Below are 26,197 nucleotides of genomic sequence, written 5' to 3' on the forward strand. Positions count from 1 at the left end.
GGAGAGAGAGGGGAGAAAGAGGTCAGAGCATAGGGTAGGGCAGTGTGAGCAGAACCAGCGGTGTCGTTTGACTTAGCAAACGAGGATCGGATGTCGTCGACCATCTTTTCAGAACTGCCAACTGCACAACTGCTGTGGCTCAGTTGGTAGAGCATGGCGCTTGTAACGCCAGGGTAGTGGGTTCGATCCCCGGGACCACCCATACGTAGAATGTATGCACACATGACTGTAAGTCGCTTTGGATAAAAGCGTCAGCTAAATGGCATATATTATTATTATTATTATTATATTATATCTCCATCCCAAAGCCCCTGCTTGGAAGTGTACTTCTCCAGACTGCCAAGAAACTTGCCCTCATCCAGGCCAAGGTGGTGAGACACGGTAGTGTTGACACCATAGGCCTTGTTGATCTCTGCACCAGACAGGATGCTCTTGCCAGAATACTTGGGGTCCAACATGTACACTGGGGCATGTATGGGCTTCAGGCAGAAGTCTTTGCTTTTTGATGCATTTCAGAATGGCAATTTCCTCTCCTTGGAGCATCAGTGAAGTGGGCAGGGCAGTATGTATTTCTTCTCTTACATCTGCAAGCAGAGTCTGAACATCAGACAGGATGGCATTGTCTCCCTCAATCCGTGCAATGGCTACTGCTATAGGTTTCAGGCTTCTTACCACTCTCCCTCAAAATACATCATCCAGGAGGATCCTCTTGATGGGGCTGTCCATATCGGCAAATATGGCCATTTCTTGGAGAGACTTCTTCCCCTCCGGGAGACTGTCAAACATGATGACACCACCCCAACGGGTGTTGCTGGGCAGCTTCAATGTGGTGCTCTTATTCTTCTCACTTTGCTTGGTGAGGTAGATTACTGCTATAACTTGATGACCCTCCACATACCTAAAGCATTTCCTTGGCTCTCTTGTAGAGTGTATCCATTGTTTTCAGTGCCATGATGTCCTTGAGGAGCAGATTCAATGCATGAGCAGCACAGCCAATGGGTGTGATGTGAGGGTAGTACTCCTCCACTTTCGACCAAGCAGCCGTCATGTTCACAGCATTGTCTGTCACCAGTGCAAATTCCTTCTGTGGTCCAAGGTCATTCATTGATGACTGCCTTCAGCTCATCTGCAATGTAGAGACTGGTGTGTCTGTTGTCCCTTGTCTGCTCTTGTAGAATAATGGTTGAGGTGTGGAGATGATGTAGTTAATTATTCTCTGCCCACGAACATTCAACCCCCATCAGAGATGGTGCTTGACCTTCACTTGAACTCTGTTGAACTCTGCATCCAGCAAATTAGTAGATAAAACATGTCTGTTTGGAGGGGTGTATGCTGGGCGAAGAACATTCAGAAATCTCTTCCAATACACATTGCCTGTGAGCATCAGAGGTGGACCAGTTGCACACACAGCTCGAGCAAGACATTCATCAGAATTTCTCTGACACGTTCCTCCATTGAGTTAAAAAAAAACATGAGTTGTTGCTATCGATAAGGTGTCTGATTCATTATTTTCACCTCAAATAGAAGTAGAGGGACTTTTGTCAGAGGTTGCTATTTGTGAGTGCTGAGGGAACTTTATGCACTTGGCCAGATGATTCTGCATCTTTGTTGCATTCTTCACATATGATTTGGGACAGTATTTGCGAATGTACACAGCTTTTCATTCTACATTAGCTGCAGTGAAATGTCTCCACACATCAGAAAGTGCCCGTGGCATTTTCCTGTAAAGATTAGGAAAAAAATGTGAAAAAATATATATATACACAATTCCATGTACAGATAAATAGTTAAGCAGTTAGATTAAACAACTTCTTTATAAGACAAATGTTTTAAAATGAGACATGTATGGAAACAGGTGAATTAACACTCCTCAGTTAGAAAGCTAAAACCCACATGGTAGCAAAAACTAAACTAGCAGAAATTAACAAATTAGAAATTATTTGAACACACTTTGCTGTAGGCTACTATTTACTAGTTAACAAACAATCATGTATGTCATATAAAATATATTCACCCCACCCAGTATTGTAATCATAATTGACCAGAAAACATGTAGTCCTTGGCTCAGACAGTGTAGTAGTGTGGACTCAGTAGCATCTCACTAGTGTGCAAGATCTTGAGAATCAGCTGTACATGTGATCGAAGAGTGCACTGCACATGTGATGGAAGAATGCACTGTGCATGCAGAGGGTTGTGAGTCCATTGAATTGAGGATAGTTTAACCAAAATATGCCACAAGACCTAGAATTGCCTTATGTGTATCCCACAAAAAAGGTTCACTGTTATAAGCTAACGTTTTTGATGAATTTAGAGCAAAATTCCCCAAATTTCGGGGCTTACCCACGGAAATTCCCGGGAAAATTCTGGAAATTGAATGGAAAGTTTCCGACCCTATGTGTGACATGGCAGATGTTCTCACAAATACCCTGGACAAACAACAACAGTGCCCTCCGCCTTGTGCGGTACACACAACCTCCCTGGCCTCTGCATCCATTATTGTATCTCAGTAGCATATTATTCCATCCTATCACGGTGTTTACCTCGAGAGCAGGACAGGCTAGAGTAAGTCTGTGTGTCTATGACTACGGTGGCGGCTACGAACCTTGTGGCAGGGCCTTGAAAAAGACTTCATTATTCCGGACTCCTGTGCTCTGATACCAGCCCCCACAGCTTTCTGTCCCAAGTCTCCAAGTACGGCTAGTATCTAATCGACCTTATCTGTTTCCTTGAGTTTGACCCTAGCTGTCTGTGGTCAGAGAACAGTGAGATAAAGTACATGGGTGGGTCTTTGAGTGTTTCTCTATTCAATTCAAGTTCCGTGTTTGTGTACTTTTGTGTCAAGTCAGGTCATAGAAACACCATCAGATTTGTCCTGTAAAAGATAATAATAATAATAGGTTTAACATTTCTCAACCTCATAACTAGCTACCAATAAGTAATTTCAGGCTATCAATCAAGTTAGAGTAGCTAGCTTGTCTAACTAACTTAGCTGGCATGCCTGCTGGCAAGGTTGGTAGACAAAAAAGAAAAAGCAATTACTAAATGTACTGAATAAGACTCACATTCCTTTCAATCTTTTACCCAGAAATGCAGAGAAGCATATTTAGTTTATTTAAAAAAAGAATAACCTCCAGTCAGGTGGATACAGACACCTCAAGAGGTAAGCTTTGATATCCATAAAAATAAATGTTTTTTTTTTTTACATAGAATTAAGCATAATGATTATGGCTCTAGATTGCAGAAAAAAGCTGTTTCAGGTGTTTTAAAAATGAAAATTCTCCAATTTTTGGACAAGGGGACATAGCCCCCATCTGGACCACCCGCCCAGCTATCCTCACGTACTTTGTGCCCCCCTCAGATTTTGGGGGTGCATGACGCACCTGATAACAGTCCTTAAACTGCAGATAATCATCTGTGTTTTGATGTACTGCTGCTGTGTGCCTACCTGTCCTACTCCTCTCTGGCCAAGCCTTAAGGCAAACGCACAAATAAGATGGGGAGGGAGGGACTTAAGGGTTAAAAAAAAAAAGGAAAGACGAATAGTTTTGCTGCTTAAAAAGGTCACCTCGAAATGTCATGATTCACACTTGAATTACAGTGAGGTACAGCCGCCACTGTCTGCGTGCCTCCTGTCTGCCAGTCTGCCTGCATGTCGTTCCTCTGTCTTTTCCTTTGCTTCGTGTGCCTGGGGAGATAGGGGGGCTTGGGATGTGATGACCAGTATTAAAAAAAGCTTTTCATTTAGACTCCTGTTACTCATCATAGTTGTTCTGTCTGGATACTGTAGAATAGTCATTTAAAGTGTAGAGATGCATTCACCACCAAATATTTCTTTAGGGGGGGATGTGCTCAACACCGTGAAACACCTATAATAGGCTTGTTACTAGTTACCGCAGCCGCAAAGTCAACATTGGCTATATAGTAAAAATTCATGAAGACAAAATGGAATGGTTAGCAGTGTGTTTAGGGTTAGGTTTAAAATCGGAATTTAAAATGAGAAATAGTAGAAATAGCCGTGGCTTAGACATAATGGTGCATAAAGATGGAGGAATTCAGATATAACATCTTCCTTTTGAGCACTATCCAGACTTTTTAAACACAGGCGCACAACATGTTCCAATATGCCTGCAGTATAAATTGGCAAAATGTACTTTCTTTTCAAATTGACTCTGTCTTGGAGCTAGAATTGGGATCCTGTATACTGTGCTAATGCCAATCCCCCAAAAGTGTAACAGCACTGCACAATTTGGCAAATTTAGCAGATGAGGCGTTTGTGGTAAGTACATGGAGGCTGCCATTTTTATGCACCTTCGCCATTATGACTTTGTGGCGGTGGTAACTAGTGACGACCGGGTTATAGACTACCGTGTAGCCGTGGACTTGTCTCAGCCTGCTTGCCGGCAGTCTTCGTGCCTGTCTGCTGCCAATCTGTCTGTCTGCCTGCTGTCTGCGTGCCTGCTGTCTGGCTGCCTGCGTGCCTGCTGTCTGTCTGCCTGCTGTCTGCGTGCCTGCATGTCGCTCCTCTGTCTTCCTCTGCTTCGTGTGCCTGGGGAGATAGGGGGGCTTGGGAAGTGATGACCAGTATTTAAAAAAGCGTTTCATCTAGACTCCTGTTACTCATCATAGTTGTTCTGTCTGGATACTGTAGAATAGTCATTTCAAGTCTAGAGATGCATTCACCACCAAATATTTATTTAGGGGGGGGATGTGCTCAACACCGGGAAACACCTATAATTTTTCACTGCAATCTAGGCTAAAGGGTGTGGCTATCACTTAAGTGACAGAGTCCCTTATTTGCATGTGTGTTTATGCACTGTACTGTCTGGATATTTATTTTAAGTGTCTGTATTGTGTAAACTGGAGGAAACTACTGTTTGTTGGGAGATGATGAAACATGATTTCTGTCGTTGTCCCTTTTTTAATGCAAAGTCTAACGCAACAAGAGGTGCAATTTCCTCTGCAACAGCAACGGTTTCTGCTGCTGCCCATGGTTCATTCAGCAGAGAGCCTTGTGAAGAACCTAATTGGTGACAGCAAGAGGTCACTTTTAGGTTTGGAACGAAAATCACGTTGGTCGTACTGAGGAGACCAAAGCGCAGCGTGATTAGAATAAATACTTTTTAACGAAAACGAAGAACACTTAACAAACTACAAAAACAACAAACCGAACGTGAAGCTATATAAAACTAGTGCAGACACAGGCAACTAAACATAGACAATAACCCACCAAATACCCAAAGAAGATGGCTGCCTAAATATGGTTCCCAATCAGAGACAATGATACACACCTGCCTCTAATTGAGAACCAATCTAGGCAACCATAGACATATAAAACACCTAGATAGTAAACAACCCCAAAAACCTACAAAACCCCTAGACAGTACAAAAAACACATACATCACCCATGTCACACCCTGACCTAACCAAAACAATAAAGAAAACAAAGAATACTCAGGTCAGGGCGTGACAGTACTCCCCCACAAAGGTGCGGACTCCGGCCGCAAAACCTAATCTAAAGGGGAGGGTCCGGGTGGGCCTTTTTCACAGCGGCGGCTCGGGTGCAGGACGTGGACCCCGCTCTACCTCAGTCTTGGCCAGCTTAGGTGGTGCCTCTGAAGTGGGGACCCTCGCAGCGGGCCCCGGACTGAAGATCATTGTAGAGGGCGTTACTGGACTGAGGAGTGGCTCTGGCAGCTCCGGACAGGAGGGAGACTCTGGCGGCTCAGGACAGGAGGGAGACTCTGGCGGCTCAGGACAGGAGGGAGACTCTGGCGGCTCAGGACTGCGACCCCGTCGCGGTAGGTTCCGGACTGCGACCCGTCGCGGTAGGTTCCGGACTGCGACCCGTCGGGGTACTGTAGCCGGACGCTCTGGACTGGGTACTGTAGCCGGACGCTCTGGACTGGGTACTGTAGCCGGACGCTCTGGACTGGCGAGGCACACTGTAGGCCTGGTGCGTGGTGCCGGCACTGGTGGTACTGGGCCGAGGACACGCACCTCAGGGCGAGTGCGGGGAGGAGGAACAGGGCGTATTGGACTGCCGAGGCGCACTATAGGCCTGGTGCGTGACCCCTAGACAGTACAAAAAACACATACATCACCCATGTCACACCCTGACCTAACCAAAACAATAAAGAAAAAAATAAATACTCAGGTCAGGGCGTGACAAATAGTGCTGCATCTAGTAATCCCTAGGGTCATGAAATAAATGTAGCTGTATGTCCACAAATGTTTGTATACATGTGTGTCTCTAGGTATGTTTGCTGTGTAATTAATAATAGGCCTGCAGTGTACTGAAGGCCAGATGGAGTGACCGTCCTTTGTGTTGTGTTGCCTGTTATTCAGACAGTCATTGTCCGACACCCCCATCCATCCCCCTGAGCGGAGCTGGAATTCTGTGGGGCAGAATGTGTTGTCCCCCCACTGTGGTCAGAATGTTCTAGAACACTTTAGAACATTCAGTTACCCCCTCACTGTAGCACACCTCAGGACAGCACATTTGACTTTTTTAACAAGTTTGAATATGACAAATGTATTACAGTTAGACAGTAGTATATTACCTACCCTGACCATGGAACATATTAACTTACCATGACCATTCTACTGGAAAACTCCTGTGAATAACTGATTAAGCTGTGGAAAATGTCTCTTCCGGGCTTTGTTTGGAGGTTATTGGCAAATGAGGACCATTTATTTTGACTGATTTGCATGGCAAAGCAGCCCTGTCCTGATGAAATGGGTCATCACTGCACTGCACACTTGGTCCTTCTCTCTCTCTCTCTCTCTGTCTCTCTCTGTCTGTGTGTGCTCTGACTCTTGTCTGTTTTCTGTGGCCCATCTGACCGTTGCATTTCACAGTGACCTGTTTCTGTCTAGATCTCTCTGCAGAGTGCATTCGTTTTCCCCAGCCAAGTTTTCAACTGCTGAGCTGTGGATTGTTGGCGCTATCAAAACACATCATGGAGACTAATAGGAATGGCACTTGGAAAAGCTGATGATGTACAGAAGTGAAGTTCAAGCAACTCTGTCTGTCTGTCTGTCTGTCTGTCTGTCTGTCTGTCTGTCTGTCTGTCTGTCTGTCCCACTCCACTCCACTCCACTCCACTCCACTCCACTCCACTCCACTCCAACAGTCAAGGTTGCCAGATCCAGGCCTAGACTCTGTCCAGGAGGGGTGAGGTTATGATGGCACACACACAAGAACACACACACAAGCCCACCACCTCTCTAAGACCTCCATGAAGAGGTGGGGTATAGGAGGTGTCAGAACTGCTTCAAAGGGTCAAGTACAGTTTGGGGGAATTTAATTGGGATGGCTGAAGGAGATTTTCTCATCTCACCAACGAGCAGAGTGGTCACGCTGGTGGTTTCTGATTATCCAGAATGAGTACATTTTTATTTGGTATCTGGGTTAGTTGTTTATGGGAGAGCAGACGTTTCAGTCATTTGGGTTGCCATCCGAGCTTGACTACAGGGCGACAACTCACTGAACTGGTTTCTGTCTGAGCTATCAGATAAGACATTTAGCATGTCGTCATGGGACGTGCTCAGTAAATAGGAGTTCAGTTAGATTTAATGGTCCTCTATTATCTTCTGTGCATTTCTGTATCTGGTCTGATAACAACTAACCTCAGTCCATCTCATTCCAAGCAATTCTGCTTTACAACAATAGTTTGCAAAGGCCTGCAAGGAGCTTATATGCTCCACAATACAGCCTTCGGGCATCATACACAATAACTATATAGCGCTACTGTAACATAGTTTAAAAGAAACATTTGGGATGTGTGGACTTGTCTGGTGTGAGTTTGTGTGTTGTCTGTTCTGGTCTAGCAGTAGAGACCCTGCAACAAGAAGATGTGTATAGAGTTAACATAGTTAGCCGAGCCTAACTCATTATGAAGGGCTCCTCCCAGACCCCACACTTCAAATAAAACACCTGCCACAGCCAGTCTCTGAGTTGGTCTTTGATGAAATATATATACAGTGCCTTGGGAAAGTATTCAGACCCCTTCACCTTTTCCACATATTGTTACGTTACAGCCTTATTCTAAAATTGATTAAATCATTTTTCATACACAATTTGTGATTGGATAAGATGACACTTATGAGAAGTTATTACATGCTATGATTAGTTATTACATGCTATGGTTAGTTATTACATGCTATGGTTAGTTATTACATGCTATGGTTAGTTATTCCATGCTATGGTTAGTTATTACATGCTATGGTTAGTTATTACATGCTATGGTTAGTTATTACATGCTATGGTTAGTTATTCCATGCTATGGTTAGTTATTACATGCTATGGTTAGTTATTACATGCTATGATTAGTTATTACATGCTATGGTTAGTTATTCCATGCTATGGTTAGTTGTTCCATGCTATGATTAGTTCCATGCTATGATTAGTTATTACATGCTATGGTTAGTTGTTCCATGCTATGATTAGTTATTACATGCTATGATTAGTTATTACATGCTATGATTAGTTATTACATGCTATGGTTAGTTATTACATGCTATGGTTAGTTATTACATGCTATGATTAGTTATTACATGCTATGGTTAGTTATTACATGCTATGGTTAGTTATTACATGCTATGGTTAGTTATTACATGCTATGGTTAGTTATTACATGCTATGATTAGTTATTACATGCTATGGTTAGTTATTACATGCTATGGTTAGTTATTACATGCTATGGTTAGTTATTACATGCTATGATTAGTTATTACATGCTATGGTTAGTTATTACATGCTATGGTTAGTTATTACATGCTATGGTTAGTTATTACATGCTATGGTTAGTTATTACATGCTATGGTTAGTTATTACATGCTATGATTAGTTATTACATGCTATGAGTAGTTGTTCCATGCTATGTGTAGTTATTCCATGCTATGGTTAGTTATTACATGCTATGATTAGTTATTACATGCTATGGTTAGTTATTACATGCTATGGTTAGTTATTACATGCTATGGTTAGTTATTACATGCTATGGTTAGTTATTACATGCTATGAGTAGTTATTCCATGCTATGGTTAGTTATTACATGCTATGGTTAGTTATTACATGCTATGGTTAGTTATTACATGCTATGATTAGTTATTACATGCTATGGTTAGTTATTACATGCTATGGTTAGTTATTACATGCTATGATTAGTTATTACATGCTATGGTTAGTTATTACATGCTATGAGTAGTTATTCCATGCTATGGTTAGTTATTACATGCTATGATTAGTTATTACATGCTATGGTTAGTTATTACATGCTATGATTAGTTATTACACGCTATGGTTAGTTGTTACACGCTATGGTTAGTTATTACATGCTATGATTAGTTATTACACGCTATGGTTAGTTGTTACACGCTATGGTTAGTTATTCCATGCTATGAGTAGTTATTCCATGCTATGAGTAGTTGTTCCATGCTATGAGTAGTTGTTCCATGCTATGAGTAGTTGTTCCATGCTATGAGTAGTTGTTCCATGCTATGAGTAGTTATTACAAGCTATGAGTAGTTGTTCCATGCTATGAGTAGTTATTACATGCTATGAGTAGTTGTTCCTTGCTATGAGTAGTTGTTCCATGCTATGAGTAGTTATTCCATGCTATGAGTAGTTGTTCCATGCTATGTGTAGTTATTCCATGCTATGAGTAGTTGTTCCATGCTATGAGTAGTTATTACATGCTATGTGTAGTTATTACATGCTATGTGTAGTTATTACATGCTATGTGTAGTTATTACATGCTATGTGTAGTTATTACATGCTATGTGTAGTTATTACATGCTATGTGTAGTTATTACATGCTATGTGTAGTTATTACATGCTATGTGTAGTTATTACATGCTATGTGTAGTTGTTCCACGCTATGTGTAGTTGTTACATGCTATGTGTAGTTATTACATGCTATGTGTAGTTATTACACGCTATGTGTAGTTATTACACGCTATGAGTAGTTGTTATACGCTATGAGTAGTTGTTATACGCTATGAGTAGTTGTTACACGCTATGAGTAGTTGTTATACGCTATGAGTAGTTGTTACACGCTATGAGTAGTTGTTATACGCTATGAGTAGTTGTTACACGCTATGAGTAGTTATACGCTATGAGTAGTTGTTACACGCTATGAGTAGTTGTTACACGCTATGAGTAGTTGTTACACGCTATGAGTAGTTGTTACACGCTATGAGTAGTTGTTACACGCTATGAGTAGTTATTACATGCTATGTGTAGTTGTTACACGCTATGTGTAGTTATTACATGATATGTGTAGTTGTTCCATACTATGTGTAGTTATTACATGCTATGAGTAGTTCCACGCTATGAGTAGTTGTTATATGCTATGAGTAGTTGTTACACGCTATGAGTAGTTGTTACACGCTATGAGTAGTTGTTACACGCTATGAGTAGTTGTTACACGCTATGAGTAGTTGTTACACGCTATGAGTAGGTGTTACACGCTATGAGTAGTTGTTCCATGCTATGAGTAGTTGTTCCATGCTATGAGTAGTTATTCCATGCTATGAGTAGTTGTTATACGCTATGAGTAGAGTTGTTCCACGCTATGAGTAGTTATTCTTATACTGTACACAACGTTGCATTATGGAAGAGGTATTCTGAGTTTATACTATTATACAATACATTCGAAAAGTATTCAGAACCCTCAACTTTTTTAGTTATTACATGCTATGTGTAGTTATTACATGCTATGTGTAGTTGTTCCTTGCTATGTGTAGTTATTACATGCTATGTGTAGTTGTTCCATGCTATGTGTAGTTATTACATGCTATGTGTAGTTATTACATGCTATGTGTAGTTATTACATGCTATGTGTAGTTATTACATGCTATGTGTAGTTGTTCCACGCTATGTGTAGTTATTACATGCTATGTGTAGTTATTACATGCTATGTGTAGTTATTACATGCTATGTGTAGTTATTACATGCTATGTGTAGTTGTTCCATGCTATGTTGTTACACGCTATGAGTAGTTGTTACATGCTATGTGTAGTTGTTACATGCTATAGGTGTTAGTTATTAGTTGTTCCATGCTATGAGTAGTTGTTACATGCTATGAGTAGTTATTAATGCTAGTTGTTCCACGTGTAGTTATTACACGCTATGTGTAGAACCTCAACTTTTGTTATTACATGCTATGTGTAGTTATTCCACGTTGTAGTTCTTATATACGCTATGAGTAGTTGTTATACGCTATGAGTAGTTGTTACACGCTATGAGTAGTTGTTACACGCTATGAGTAGTTGTTACACGCTATGAGTAGTTATTACATGCTATGTGTAGTTGTTACACGCTATGTGTAGTTATTACATGCTATGTGTAGTTGTTCCATACTATGTGTAGTTATTACATGCTATGAGTAGTTACACGCTATGAGTAGTTATTATACGCTATGAGTAGTTGTTATACGCTATGAGTAGTTGTTACACGCTATGAGTAGTTGTTACACGCTATGAGTAGTTGTTACACGCTATGAGTAGTTGTTACATGCTATGTGTAGTTGTTACACGCTATGTGTAGTTGTTACATGCTATGAGTAGTTGTTCCATACTATGTGTAGTTATTATGCTATGAGTTGTTCCACGCTATGAGTAGTTGTTATACGCTATGAGTAGTTGTTACACGCTATGAGTAGTTGTTCCATGCTATGAGTAGTTGTTACACGCTATGAGTAGTTGTTCCATGCTATGAGTAGTTATTCCATGCTATGAGTAGTTGTTCCATGCTATGAGTAGTTGTTCCACGCTATGAGTAGAGTTGTTCCACGCTATGAGTAGTTGTTCCATGCTATGAGTAGTTATTCCATGCTATGAGTAGTTATTACATGCTATGAGTAGTTGTTCCACGCTATGAGTAGTTGTTCCACGCTATGAGTAGTTGTTCCATGCTATGAGTAGTTGTTCCATGCTATGAGTAGTTGTTCCATGCTATGAGTAGTTGTTCCATGCTATGAGTAGTTGTTCCACGCTATGAGTAGTTGTTCCATGCTATGAGTAGTTGTTCCATGCTATGAGTAGAGTTGTTCCACGCTATGAGTAGTTGTTCCATGCTATGAGTAGTTGTTCCACGCTATGAGTAGTTATTCCATGCTATGAGTAGTTGTTCCATGCTATGAGTAGAGTTGTTCCACGCTATGAGTAGTTATTCTTATACTGTACACAACGTTGCATTATGGAAGAGGTATTCTGAGTTTATACTATTATACAATACATTCGAAAAGTATTCAGAACCCTCAACTTTTTCCACATTATTATGTTACAGGCTTATTCTAAAATATATATTTTAAAATCCTCTTTAATCAACATACAATACCCAATAATGACAAAGCAACAACTTTTTTGATTTTTTTACAAATATATAAAAAATAAACAGAAATACCTTATTTACATAAGTGTTCAGACCCTTTGCTATGGGACTCAAAATTGAGCTCAGGTGCATCCTGTTTCCATTGATCATCCTTGAGATGTTTCTACAACTTGATTGGAGTCCACCTGTCGTAAATTCAATTGATTGGACATGATTTGGAAAGGCACACACCTGTCTATATTGTTGTCTACCTTATTACCCTTTGTGCTGTTGTCTGTGCCCAGTAATGTTTGTACCATGTTTTGTGCTGCTACCATGTTGTGCTGCTGCCAACATGTTGTTGTCATGTTGTGTTGCTACCATGCTGTGTTGCTGCCATGAAATGTTGTTGTCTTAGGTCTCTCTTTATGTAGTGTTGTGGTGTCTCTTATCGTGATGTGTGTTTTGTCCTATACAGTTGAAGTCAGATGTTTACATACACCTTAGCCAAATACATTTAAACTCAGTTTTTCACAATTCCTGACATTTAATCCTAGTAAAAATTCCCTGTTTTATTTCAGTTAGGATCACCACTTTATTTTAAGAATGTGAAATATTAGAATAATAGTATTCAACTTTAATTTCTTTCATCACATTCCCAGTGGGTCAGAAGCTTACATACACTCAATTAGTATTTGGTAGCATTGACTTTAAATTGTTTAACTTGGGTCAAATGTTTTGGGTAGCCTTCCACAAGCTTCCCACAATAAGTTGGGTGAATTTTGGCCCATTCCTCCTGACAGAGCTGGTGTAACTGAGTCAGGTTTGTAGGCCTCCTTGCTCACACATGCTTTTTCAGTTCTGCCCACAAATTGTCTATGGGATTGAGGTCAGGGCTTTGTGATGGCCACTCCAATACCTTGACTTTGTTGTCCTTAAGCCATTTTGCCACAACTTTGGAAATATGCTTGGGGTCATTGTCCATTTGGTAGACCCATTTGCAACCAAGCTTTAACTTCCTGACTGATGTCTTGAGATGTTGCTTCAATATATCCACATCATGTTCTTCCCTCATGATGCCATCTATTTTGTGAAGTGCACCAGTCCCTCCTGCAGCAAAGCAGCCCCCGTGCCTCACGGTTGGGATGGTCTTCTTCGGCTTGCAAGGCTGCCTTATGGCCAAACAGTTCAAAAATAAAATTTCATCAGACGAGGACATTTCTCCAAAAAGTACGATATTTGTCCCCATGTGCAGTTGCAAACCGTAGTCAGATTTTTTTTTCTGGCAGTTTTGGGGCAGTGGCTTCTTCCTTGCTTTCAGTTTATGTCGATATCAAACTCGTTTTAATGTGGACATAGATACTTTTGTACCTGTTTCTCCAGCATCTTCACAAGGTCCTTTTTCTGTTGTTCTGGGATTGATTTGCACTTTTCGCACCAAAGTACATTCATCTCTAGGAGACAGAACGCGTCTCCTTCCTGAGTGGTATGACAGCTGGGCCCATGGTGTTTATACGTGCATACTATTGTTTGTACAGATGAACGTGGTACCTTCAGGTGTTTGGAAATTGCTCCCAAGTATGAACCAGACTTGTGGCGGTCTACAATTTTTTTCTGAGGTCTTGGCTGATTTCTTTTGATTTTCCCATGATGTCAAGCAAAGAGGCACTGAGTTTGAAGGTAGGCCTTGAAATACATCCACCTGTACACCTCCAATTGACTCAAAATTATGTCAATTAGCCTGTCAGAAGCTTCTAAAGCCATGACATCCTTATCTGGAATATTCCAAGCTGTTTAAAGGCACAGTCAACTTAGTGCATGTAAACATCTGACCCACTAGAATTGTGCTACAGTGAATTATAAGTGAAATAATCTGTCTGTAAACAATTGTTGGACAAATTACTTGTGTCATGCACAAAGTAGATGTCCCAACCGACTTGCCAAGACTATAGTTTGTTAACAAGACATTTGTGGAGTGGTTGAAAAACGAGTTTTAATGACTCCAACCTAAGTGTATGTAAACTTCTGACTTCAACTGTATTTAAAAATATATATATAATAATCCCAGCCCCCATCCCCACAGGGGACCGTTTGCCTTCTGTTAGGCCATCATTTGTAAATAAGAATTAGTTCTGATTTGACTTGCCTAGTTAAATAAATAAAATGTCTATATAAAGGTCCCATAGTTGACAGTGCATGTCAGAGCACAAACCAAGTCATGAGGTCAAAGGAATTTTCCGCAGAGCTCCGAGACAGGATTGTGTTGAGGCACAGATCTGGGGAAGGGTATCCAAAAATGTCTGCAGCATTTAGGGTCCCCGAGAACAGTGGCCTCCATCTAAATGGAAGAAGTTTGGAACCACCAAGACGATTCCTAGAGCTGTCCTGGCCAAACTGAGCAATCAAGGGCGAAGGGCATTGGAGGTGACCAAGAACCGGATGGTCACTCTAATTTTTTATTTTTTTATTTTACCTTTATTTAACTAGGCAAGTCAGTTAAGAACAAATTCTTATTTTCAATGACGGCCTTGGAACAGTGGGTTAACTGCCTGTTCAGGGGCAGAGCGACAGATTTGTACCTTGTCAGCTCAGGGGTTTGAACTTGCAACCTTCCGGTTACTAGTCCAACGCTCTAACCACTAGGCTACCCTGCCGCCCCAAAGCTTCAGAGTTCCTCTGTGGAGATGGGAGAATCTTCCCAGAAGGACAACCATCTCTGCAGCACTCCTTCAATCAGGCCTTTATGGTACAGTGGCCAGACAGAAGCCACTCCTCAGTAAAAGGCACATGACAGCCTGTTTGGAGTTTGCCAAATGGCACCCAAAAACCCAAATGGCACCCAAGATTCTCTCGTCTGATGAACCCAAATTTGAACTCTTTGGCAAATCTGGAGGAAACCTGGCTCCATCCCTGCAGTGAAGCATTTTGGTGGCGGCATCATGCTGTGGGGATGTTTTTCAGCGGCATTAATTGGGAGACTAGTCAGGATCGAGGGAAAGATGAGCGGAGCAAAGTACAGGGAGATCCTTGATGAAAACCTGCTTAGGACATCAGACTGGGGCGAAGGTTCGCCCTCCAACAAGACAATGACCAGCAACCTGACAGAGCTTGAGAGGATCTGCAGAGATGAATGGGAGAAACTCCCCAAATACAGGTGTGCCAAGCTTGTAGCGTCATACCCAAGAAGACAGCTGTAATCACTGCCAAAGGGGCTTCAACAAAGTACTGAGTAAAGGGTCTGAATAGTTATGTAAATGTAATATTTCAGTTGTTTATTTTTAATATATCTGCACAAAAACCTGTTTTTGCTTCGTCATTATGGGGTTTTGTGTGTAGATTGACGATTAAAAAACACAATTTAATCAGTTTTTGAATAAGGCTGTAACGTAACAAAATGTGAAAAAAATTCAAGGGGTCTGACTAGTTTTGGAATGCACTGTGGAGTGTTTGAAGTTGAAAACCCTCCTTCCCTGATAGGTTACACCCATGTTAAAGCAAGGGATGCACACCAATACTATTCCTCCACATGCTTCACTCCATCCTAGTGTCACCCAAAGAGAGCTGGGAAGTCTGCAGGAGGTGATCTCTGAGTGAGCTGCTGCGGGCCCTCTCCAGACCTCTGAGACCTCTCTGCCTGACCGCCTGCCTGTCTGACCTGGCTGCCTTGCCCGTCACTGTCTCCCCCCTCTACCTCTCTCTCCTCCTGAACAAACCCATTAGTGTTTGATTGAAAGGATCCTCAGCATGGAGAATGGGCTTCTTTAAACCTTGTAAAGTGGCCCCCCTAATCCTTCAAGTACTGCCATAAATCACCTCAGGATTACCACCACTCTGCCACCCAGCCAGCTGCTCCCCGGCCCTGTCATCGGGCAGGGCACCGGGTGGGGTGCCGCCTGTCTCTGTCCCCTGCCCCAGCATGCGAGCTGTTAGCTTGGGCTGGGAATTGCCAGGGATGTCACGATACAATATTATCACTATACTTAGGTGCCGATTATGTATTGTGATTCGATACTGTGATTTTTTTGTTTCAATGTTCCAAACATATTGTTCCCCATATGTCTGCTGCAGAGTGAGCCATGAGAGTTTTAATCTAATTGACTCCCTTATTAAAATTGAGTTTTAGTGCAGGTACAGCCAACTAGTGCAAAAATAATATTGTGATATTGTCACAGATACAACATATCGTCAAAGATAATATCCCGATATGTAACTATTGATCCCCCATCACTACTGTTAAGCTGGACTGAGGTGGAGCACGGCTCCGCCTAATTGACCTCTTGCTCCAGGCCTGAGACTGCAGGGTAGCGTCAGTCCAGATGGGACTGGTCCTGTTAATTTATCCTAAGTCACTGTGTGACACGACTCTGCCCTGGGGAGAGAGATTCTGTCAGATAGAGCCTATACCTCATTCACAAGTAACACAGTCCTCATGCTGAAGGCTACAGTTGAAGTCGGAAGTTTACATACACTTAGTTTAGAGTCGCGTTCTAGAGATGAACATACTTCGGTGCGAAAAGAACAACATCCCAGAACAACAGCAAAGGACCTTGTGAAGATGCTGGAGGAAACAGGTACAAAAGTATCTATATCCACAGTAAAACAAGTTTGATATCGACATATCCTGAAAGGCAGCTCAGCAAAGAAGAAGCCACTGCTCCAAAACTGCCAGAAAAAAAGTCACTACGGTTTGCAACTGCACATGGGGACAAAGATTGTACTTTTTGGAGAAATGCCCTCCGGTCTGACAGAACAAAAATAGAACTGTTTGGCCATAATGACCATCGTTATGTTTAGAGGAAAAAAGTGGAGGCTTGCAAGCCGAAGAACACCATCCCAACCGTGAAGCACGGGGGTGGCAGCATCATGTTGTGGGGGTGCTTTGCTGCAGGAGGGACTGGTGCACTTCACAAAATAGATGGCATCATGAGGTTGGAAAATTATGTGGATATATTGAAGCAACATCTCAAGACATCAGTCAGGAAGTTAAAGCTTTCTCGCAAATGGGTCTTCCAAATGGACAATGACCCCAAGCAAACCTCCAAAGTTGTGGCAAAATGGCTTAAGGACAACAAAGTCAAGGTATTGGAGTGGCCATCACAAAGCCCTGGCCTCAATCCCATAGAAAATTTGTGCGCAGAACTGAAAAAGCATCTGTGAGCAAGGAGGCCTACAAACCTGACTCAGTTACACCAACTCTGTTAGGAGGAATGGGCCAAAATGCACCCAACTTATTGTGGGAAGCTTGTGGAAGGCTATCTGAAACGTTTGACCCAAATTCAACAATTTAAAGGCAATGCTACCAAATACTAATTGAGTGTATGTAAGCTTCTGACCCACTGGGAATGTGATGAAAGAAATTAAAGCTGAAATAAATAATACTATTATTCTGACATTTCACATTCTTCATAAAGTGGTGATCCTAACTGACCTAAAACAGGGAATTTTTACTGGGACTAAATGTCAGGAATTGTGAATAACTGAGTTTAAATGTATTTGGCTAAGGTATATGTAAACTTCCGACTTCAACTGTATGTCACAGTACAGCTACTAAATAGCGGTGTTTCTTTCCAACAGAGCATGACCTTTTGCGCCTGTCCATCACAGAGGCCTGTCTGTGTCACATGGCACATCTCACCAGGAGTTCCATGTATCTCACGCACACTAATTCTCTCTCACATGGAGAACCATTTCACTATGTCTTAGAGATAGCGGGAAGCCCACCAGGAATTTTAAGATTGTGAAGCCATGACCTTTTTCTGATAGGATTTGGAGATGCTCTAATCTTTAATACAGTTAACATCACACAGTTTCACAAATGATCTGCTCTTTTACCTCACTGCTTTCTTACCTCATAGCTCATCTGATTTGAATTGCATTGTATTACAATTGTAGTTTATTTTCACAGTTAATTTCTGATGTGTGGGCCTCTAGCTACTAGACTGTAATGCTATATTTTGCCCTAGATCTTACTCACACAGACCAAGACCATGTGACCTAGAATTGAGGTCACCTTGTTTGGAGGCATGTTTAGCATCTTACTCTGCTGCATATGTCTGTGCTGCCTCTGCTACTGTTTAATTCATTGTGTCCCCTTTATCTTCCTGTAACATTGTAGGGAACTATTCTCTTCAGACTCCAACACAATTCTGTGCTCGTTCCTGCAATATTGCATCATTGATTTTCTCGGTCTTTCACTTATGTGTGGGTTAGCGTCATTGTGAACCGTTAGCTTGGCTATTCAAGACTGGTCTTCTATTCAGATGGTGTAGTCCCAGGCGACTGACGGACGCCCCGTCAGCAGCCCAGTCACTTAGGTTCAGTTAGAGGCCTAAAGAACTCTCTACTACGCTGTCTGTCAACGCAGTAATCCCAACGACCTAATGGCGTAGCTCATCTGTGAAATGAAGTGCTGCGTAGCGGAGCTCAGGTCCCCATGATTCACTGGCATCAGTCTCAGTCTGAGGGGTGATTCAGGCATTTTAATGGCTGTATAAGACTACATAAGTGTTTTTCTCCAACAAAATTGCATCCCCTCAAAATATTTATTTTGCTGACAGTATTGGATTATTGAACATGGAATAGGTTATTACAAAGCAATGAATGACTTCACACCTGCCTGCCAGTCCCTATGAGCTGGTTTCTGATTTTGGTTTACCCTCGCATCAACCCGCCCTCCTCTGCTCTCCAGATGATTGGTTTAACATCAACCCGCCCTCTTCTGCTCTCCAGATGATTGGTTTAACATCAACCCGCCCTCCTCTGCTCTCCAGATGATTGGTTTAACATCAACCCGCCCTCCTCTGCTCTCCAGATGATTGGTTTAACATCAACCCGCCCTCCTCTGCTCTCCAGATGATTGGTTTAACATCAACCTACCCTCCTCTCCTCTCCAGATGAGCGTGAAGCAGTGCAGAAGAAGACCTTTACTAAGTGGGTGAACTCACACCTGGGCCGTGTGACGTGCCGCATCGGGGACCTGTACACTGACCTGAGAGATGGACGCATGCTCATCCGCCTGCTGGAGGTGCTGTCAGGAGAACAGCTGGTCAGTATCTGTCCTCCTAACCTTAACCCTGACCGATCACTCATGGCTCACCTTGTTTGTCCTGAACTAACCCTCTCATTCCTGTATTCTCTTGTCCTCTCTCGTTGTTTTTCCCTCGCTGTGCTCCATTCTGCTTAACATGACATCTATTTTCATTCTCATACCCTCTTCCTCTCCCTCTCTGTTTTTCATGTCACTTTCCATCACTCTCTCACACCATCCTGAATTTCCCCCTTCTCTCCTGCTTCTCTCCCCCTTCTTTCTCTTGTCTCTGTCCAGCCGAAGCCCACTAAGGGGCGTATGCGTATCCACTGCCTGGAGAACGTGGACAAGGCCCTGCAGTTCCTCAAGGAGCAGAAGGTCCACCTGGAGAACATGGGCTCCCACGACATCGTGGACGGGAACCACCGCCTCACCCTGGGTCTCATCTGGACCATCATCCTCCGCTTCCAGGTACCGTGTGACTCCTTGTAATGTTCTGTACAATGCCTTTCTATGGGCCTTCCTGGAGAGTAGATGGCGCAAGTGAATATTACACATCCCAGCCCACTTGTGTCCCGTTCACCACCCTCACCTGGGTCAACCCCACCCTGCCTAGTTCAAAACTAATGGGAATGGAAGCAATTGTCTATGTTCCGAGGTTTTCTGAGGCCACTTTGGTTTCAGAGAATGTTAATATTCTAACTAGATTTCAGTGTTCTTTTTCCCCTCATCTTCTTTTCATGACAATGACATATTCTCCTGTTAGACGGATGTGCTTCATCATCAAACTTAACAAAGAGCTGTATGTAAGACCGATGATTTCAGTGAGGTCTTAATGAGAGAGAGAGAAAGAGAGAGAGAGAGAGAGAGAGTCAAAAAAATATATATGTAGGCAGTGTGTCTGACTGAGAGGGTGCTCTGCTTAACAGATCCAGGACATCAGTGTGGAGACTGAGGGTAACAAGGAGAGGAAGTCAGCCAAAGAGGCTCTGCTGCTCTGGTGCCAGATGAAGACCGCTGGGTGAGAAGGGAGAGAGGGAGAGATTCTAGTATGTGTCCAGTAATGTGAATGTATGATGAAGATATGTGAAATGATGAGTTATTTTAATAATTTCCAGTGTTGGTCGACACCAAAAGAACCTGGGTACTGAGTTGATGATTAATGAGCTATTACCTTGACTCTGCAGGTACCCCAACGTCAACGTTCACAACTTTACCACCAGCTGGAGAGATGGCTTGGCGTTCAACGCCATCGTGCACAAACACAGGTCAATTACCTTCCCCCTTTGTCCATGTTGCCTGTCACACTATGTAAAAAGTTAGTCACTCATGTTAACTGTAGGCCCTGACATTGTCCTTCACCTGGCACTCTGTCCGTATGAAGTGATATATTTATTCTGTCCGTGACTAGATGTCCAGTACCATGGCCTGTTGTCCTTGCAGTGCCGTTGAGGAATAGGCCTGTTGACAGGGGGGGGAGGGGGTCTGTATCCCCATAAATGGATGAAAATAAAATAGGAGTTAGTTGACCTAGATAACTAATAAAACCAACTCGTTTTGCATGCAAGGCCATGCCTGGTGACTCACCACTGCCCTCTGCTGGTGACTCCTACTGCATTACGGTGGTACTGAGACCCCTGGAGTGTGATTTTTAACATGACAAGTACTGTAACAAATGGAGGCCCATGGATGATGCTCATCAGTTAAGTACTGGCACATTTGAGTGTATGCCTGCAGCTAGTGTATATTGCTCACTTGAGACTCAAAGTACGAGTAGTTTGAAATGTGGACTGAATGAGCTACAAGGCAATCATGTACATTCTGTCGCTGCCATTTTCCTTATCTGATTAGAATGGAGTCGATCTGAATAAATGGAACGATGTTGAAGTTGACTTTGCCTACACATCTTAGAATGTACAAAATCATGGTCACGTGTTGATGAACTCAACATGTAGTGGTTAGGATGCTGTCTTTACGCCTTATACATGAGATTCCTTTCATTAAAAGCAACACCTGTGTTCCCCGTCCAGACCGGACGTGATTGAGTTTGACACCCTGAAGCGGTCCAACGCCCACTATAACCTCCAGAATGCCTTCAACACAGCAGAGAATAAGCTAGGCCTCACCAAACTCCTCGACCCGGAAGGTGAGTCAGGGAGGTCAGAGCTCAGACTGGACAAGTGTCGGGATTGTATGTGGTCTCTGCCCTCGCCCTCTGGCTAGTTGTCACCAACACAGTGCTCCTGTCATATACCAGGCGAGCTGGATGGGGTGTGGGAGGAGGAAGGATTGTATGTGGTCTCTGCTCTCGCCCTCTGGCTAGTTGTCACCAACACAGTGCTCCGGTCATATACCAGGCGAGCTGGATGGGGTGTGGGAGGAGGAAGGATTGTATGTGGTCTCTGCTCTCGCCCTCTGGCTAGTTGTCACCAACACAGTGCTCCTGTCATATACCAGGCGAGCTGGATGGGGTGTGGGAGGAGGAAGGATTGTATGTGGTCTCTGCTCTCGCCCTCTGGCTAGTTGTCACCAACACAGTGCTCCTGTCATATACCAGGCGAGCTGGATGGGGTGTGGGAGGAGGAAGGGAGGAGGATTACTGGAATGAATTACAACTTAAGTGAGAATAGGGTCTATGTGGCCAGGCTGGCCATGGGGCAGGGCTTAATGATGCCCTCTGACATCACAGAGGAAGTCCATACATGGTGAGGGGTTGGCAATGCTCTGGGGCCATCAATCAGGGCACATTTAGAGACAAGCACCATGTGTGTTTAAGTTGAATTGACTGGGTTCAGATGGGAGACTGTGTGTGTGTGTGTGTGTGTGTGTGTGTGCGACTGGGATTGGAAGTTTGTGTGTGGGATTGGAAGTTTGTGTGTGTGCATGTTTGTGTCAGTGTGTGTCTGACTGTGTGGGTAGTATGTGGAGAGGAGATGAGGATCAAATGTCTCTCTTTCCAGATGTCAACGTTGACCAGCCAGATGAGAAGTCCATCATCACCTATGTGGCCACCTACTACCACTACTTCTCCAAGATGAAGGCCCTGGCTGTGGAGGGCAAGAGGGTTGGCAAGGTGGGGTGCAACGCCTGTTTAACTTTTTATGTGTGTGTGTGTGTGTGTGCGTACGTACGTGCATGTCTTCCTGTCACTGTCTTTGGAGCTTGTCTAACCCCTCTCTTTCTCCCTCCCTTCCTCCCAGGTGCTGGACTATGCCATTGAGGCTGACCAGCTGGTAGGGAACTATGAGAGCCTGGCTTCAGAGCTGCTGCAGTGGATTGAGCAGACCATCCTGACTCTGAATGACCGGCAGCTGGCCAACTCCCTAAACGGTGTGCAGAACCAGCTGCAGGCCTTCAACACCTACCGCACAGTGGAGAAACCCCCAAAGTACGACAGGGAGACACGCTGGGGGGAAATTTAGAATTTAAGAACGGGAGTGATGTTCTAGCAGGTTGGAATCATAACTGTGCATATTCCATGTTGGGTATCTTACCTGGCTGTGTTGGTTTTCCTCAGGTTCACAGAGAAAGGCAACCTGGAGGTGCTGCTGTTCACCATTCAGAGCAAGATGAGAGCCAACAACCAGAAAGTGTACATTCCCAGGGAGGGAAAGCTCATCTCTGACATCAACAAGGTATCACCCACAGGGCTCCAGTTACTCGCTGTTTTAAATGCATTACTTGTCCTGAGTAGAGCTTGGATAAACAACAGTTAACCCTGCAGGTGTTTAAGATCGTGAATTACACCCCTGGTTTAATTAAGGGACCTCTCTGACTAGCTGTGTTCTGATTGGCTCTGCAGGCGTGGGAGCGTCTGGAGAAGGCAGAGCACGAGCGGGAGCTGGCGCTGAGGAACGAGCTGATTCGACAGGAGAAGCTGGAGATGCTTGCTGCTCGCTTCGACCGCAAGGCCGCCATGAGGGAGACCTGGCTGAGCGAGAACCAGCGGCTCGTCTCTCAGGTAACACCCCTGGCTGAGACCTGATAATGTATTCACAATGAGGAGGAGGGTGGTTATATTTGTCTCCCAGGTGTCCACAGACCAGAGATATCAGTAATCATAAGTGATGGTTGTGATTACATTATTTTGACGAGACATGTTTACTGCAGACCAGCCAGTCTTAATTATCTAGTAATGTGGAGGGGAGTGATAAATGACTACAGACACACCGTAGCTAGCTGATCTCCATTTTAATGGCATTTACAACTATAATTTGCTATCACTGTCATTTCTAGAAGTGAGAGTGAATTTAGAAATTTAATAGACAATTCAATACCCTTGTATGCATTCGAACACATTGACTCTTTCTATCACATATACATTTATGACCAATGTACACACTGACCTCTCCCACTTCTAACCTCAATCTGTCCTCTTGTCCCTCAGGACAACTTTGGCGTTGACCTGGGAGCGGTGGAGGCCGCCACCCGTAAACACGAGGCCATCGAGACGGACATCGGGGCGTACGGGGAGCGGGTGGCGGCCGTGGAGGCGGTGGCCAGGGAGCTGGAGGCAGAGAACTACCATGACGTGCGTCGCGTGCTGGCGAGGAGGGACAACGTGCTGCGGCTGTGGGAGTACCTGAAGGACCTGTTAGCCGCTCGCAGGGAGAGACTCCACGCACACCGAGACCTGCAGAGACTGCTGGAGGAGATGAGATACATCATGGACTGGATGGGAGATATGAAGGTACTGGAACATATCAACATGTCAACTCTGCACACACTATACAGTGGGGCAAAAAAGTATTTAGTCGGCCACCAATTGTGCAAGTTCTCCCACTTAAAAAGATGAGAGAGGTATGTAATTTTCATCATAGGTTACAAATCTTAGTGTTAGGCTTTCAAAAGGCACTTCAGACAATCAGATCGTAATATTGGTGTGCATAGAATGGAGTCAAGTGCATCCAAGTGAATGTTCTGTTGCTAATCATTTTCTTCACAATTCGACTAACGGGCTCATTCTTTTCAGGACAACCCAGGGTATAACTCAGGTCAGCCTTCTAACTGTGGATCTAACATAGCGATCATAAACGTTGATACTGTACATTTTTTAAATGTAAGTTTTCTAATATGGAAATGTGAAGTGCACATTTGGACTCATGGCTGTGTGGTTTGCTTGTACGACGTCAAAGCGGTATTCATTATAATCCTCAATGTCTCGTCTTTCAGAGCACATCAAGTCCTTTCGATTCACAGCATTTCCCTCACTCAGACAACAAATGTGCAAAAGTAGCAGAAGGGATGGGGACATCTTCCTGTCGCACGCGGTGCTCAAGTTTATAATGACTGTCAGTCAAAAGCCATACAGCGTTGTGAAGCAGAGAACCTGAGCTCTGACATCATGTACAGCCACTCTGGTCCAATTTAGGCACTGACTGTATCAATGATGTGCCATTTTCAACCCTTATACGGGATTACAGGGACTGTGAGTGGAAAGGGTTCATTTTTGATAGAGCTTTTTAACTTTATATTTACTTATTTTAAATTCTAGAAATGTGCCGTTTTCACATATGTAGACACTGGTATTGTGCTAGAGATAATGAAAATGAAGTTGAAAAGTGGTAGAATTGCCCTTTAGTTAATAGATTGATGTTATTGTGATTATGTTGTGATTCAGGGAGCCTTGCCTCATCAATACCAAATGAGCACTCTGTTTTCTCAAGATAAAGTCTTGCTTATCAGTCACCGAGAAAGCTTGCCCCTCATTTACGATATTGACAGCTTTGCTTAATCTATAACTCTCAGTGACTGCTGGAACCATAATGTCTTACCAATTCTCTCTCCCATTACCATCTCATTAGGAGCATGTCTTCACTAGGTAGAGAATTTAGTATTTTATTAGGATCCCCATTAGCTGCTTCTAATGCAGTAGCTACTCTTCCTGGGGTCCACACAGAACATTGATATACAAGAACAGCTCCAGGACAGAGCTACATACATGTATATGATAATATAAAGGTTCTGTACTGAGATAACAGAGAGAATTATACTATAGACCTACATAGTCCAGACATGGTGAATGACTGTGTTTCTAACATGTCTTCCTGCCATGTGCTCTCCCAGGGTCGTCTGCAGTCCCAGGACAGTGGGAAGCATCTGCATGATGTGGAGGACCTGCTGCAGACTCACAACCTGGTGGAGGCAGACATCTCAGCCCAGGCAGAGAGGGTCCGTGGGGTCCAGAGAGCTGCTCAGCGCTTCACCTCCGACCAACAGGGTGAGACTACACAAGTGTTATACACACATTGTTACTGTTTGAGCAATTATGAAAAAGATAACATTTGACTACTATGCAACATTTGTTTGGTTGCCCCTCCACTGCTAACTAAATAACTAGCTATTTTTCTCCATCTTTCTCTCTCAGTCTACAAGCCGTGTGAGCCGGCGCTGGTGGGAGAGAAGGTGTCTCTGCTGGGCCGGGCCTATGAGGAGCTGGGCCAGCTGGCTGGGGAGCGGAGGGAGCGCCTGGAGGCCTCACGGCGCCTCTGGCAGTTCCTGTGGGAGATGGGAGAAGAGGCGGCCTGGATCAGAGAGCAGGAGCAGATCCTGTCAGGAGGAGACTGTGGCCGCGACCTCACCTCCGCCCTGCACCTCCTCAGTAAGCACGAGGCCTTCAGGGACGAGATGGCAGCCCGCTACGGTCCTCTCGGCCACAGCATTGCCGCCGGACAAACTCTGGTGGAGGAGGGACACTTTGGAGCCCCAGAGTGCACTGAGAGGATCAGGGACGTACGTGCTCAGTGGGCACACCTGGAGGAGGTCAGTGGGCAGGGGAAAGGAAAAGGAGATGGACAAGTCTAGAGAGTAGTCAGTCCACGAGCAAAATGAATATATAGAGTATTAGTATTTCA

General features: G+C 43.6%; 1 protein-coding gene across 6 annotated transcripts in view; it reads left to right on the forward strand.

The window, feature by feature from the left end:
• Positions 1 to 26,197, forward strand: part of LOC118385080 (spectrin beta chain, non-erythrocytic 1-like) — a 106,754-nt gene that overhangs the window by 56,870 nt on the left and 23,687 nt on the right. For all 6 annotated transcript variants that reach the window (XM_052520970.1, XM_052520969.1, XM_052520971.1 and 3 more), the window contains 12 exons: positions 19,210 to 19,361; positions 19,641 to 19,814; positions 20,273 to 20,364; positions 20,531 to 20,611; positions 21,374 to 21,489; positions 22,304 to 22,416; positions 22,544 to 22,731; positions 22,861 to 22,978; positions 23,146 to 23,304; positions 23,731 to 24,033; positions 25,410 to 25,563; positions 25,711 to 26,105. In XM_052520970.1, the coding sequence (XP_052376930.1) occupies positions 19,210 to 19,361; positions 19,641 to 19,814; positions 20,273 to 20,364; positions 20,531 to 20,611; positions 21,374 to 21,489; positions 22,304 to 22,416; positions 22,544 to 22,731; positions 22,861 to 22,978; positions 23,146 to 23,304; positions 23,731 to 24,033; positions 25,410 to 25,563; positions 25,711 to 26,105 (2,045 nt within the window). The remainder of the gene's footprint in view (positions 1 to 19,209; positions 19,362 to 19,640; positions 19,815 to 20,272; positions 20,365 to 20,530; positions 20,612 to 21,373; positions 21,490 to 22,303; positions 22,417 to 22,543; positions 22,732 to 22,860; positions 22,979 to 23,145; positions 23,305 to 23,730; positions 24,034 to 25,409; positions 25,564 to 25,710; positions 26,106 to 26,197) is intronic.

This window comes from Oncorhynchus keta, chromosome 6, assembly GCF_023373465.1.
Source record: "Oncorhynchus keta strain PuntledgeMale-10-30-2019 chromosome 6, Oket_V2, whole genome shotgun sequence".
NCBI classification, from domain to species: Eukaryota; Metazoa; Chordata; class Actinopteri; order Salmoniformes; family Salmonidae; genus Oncorhynchus; species Oncorhynchus keta.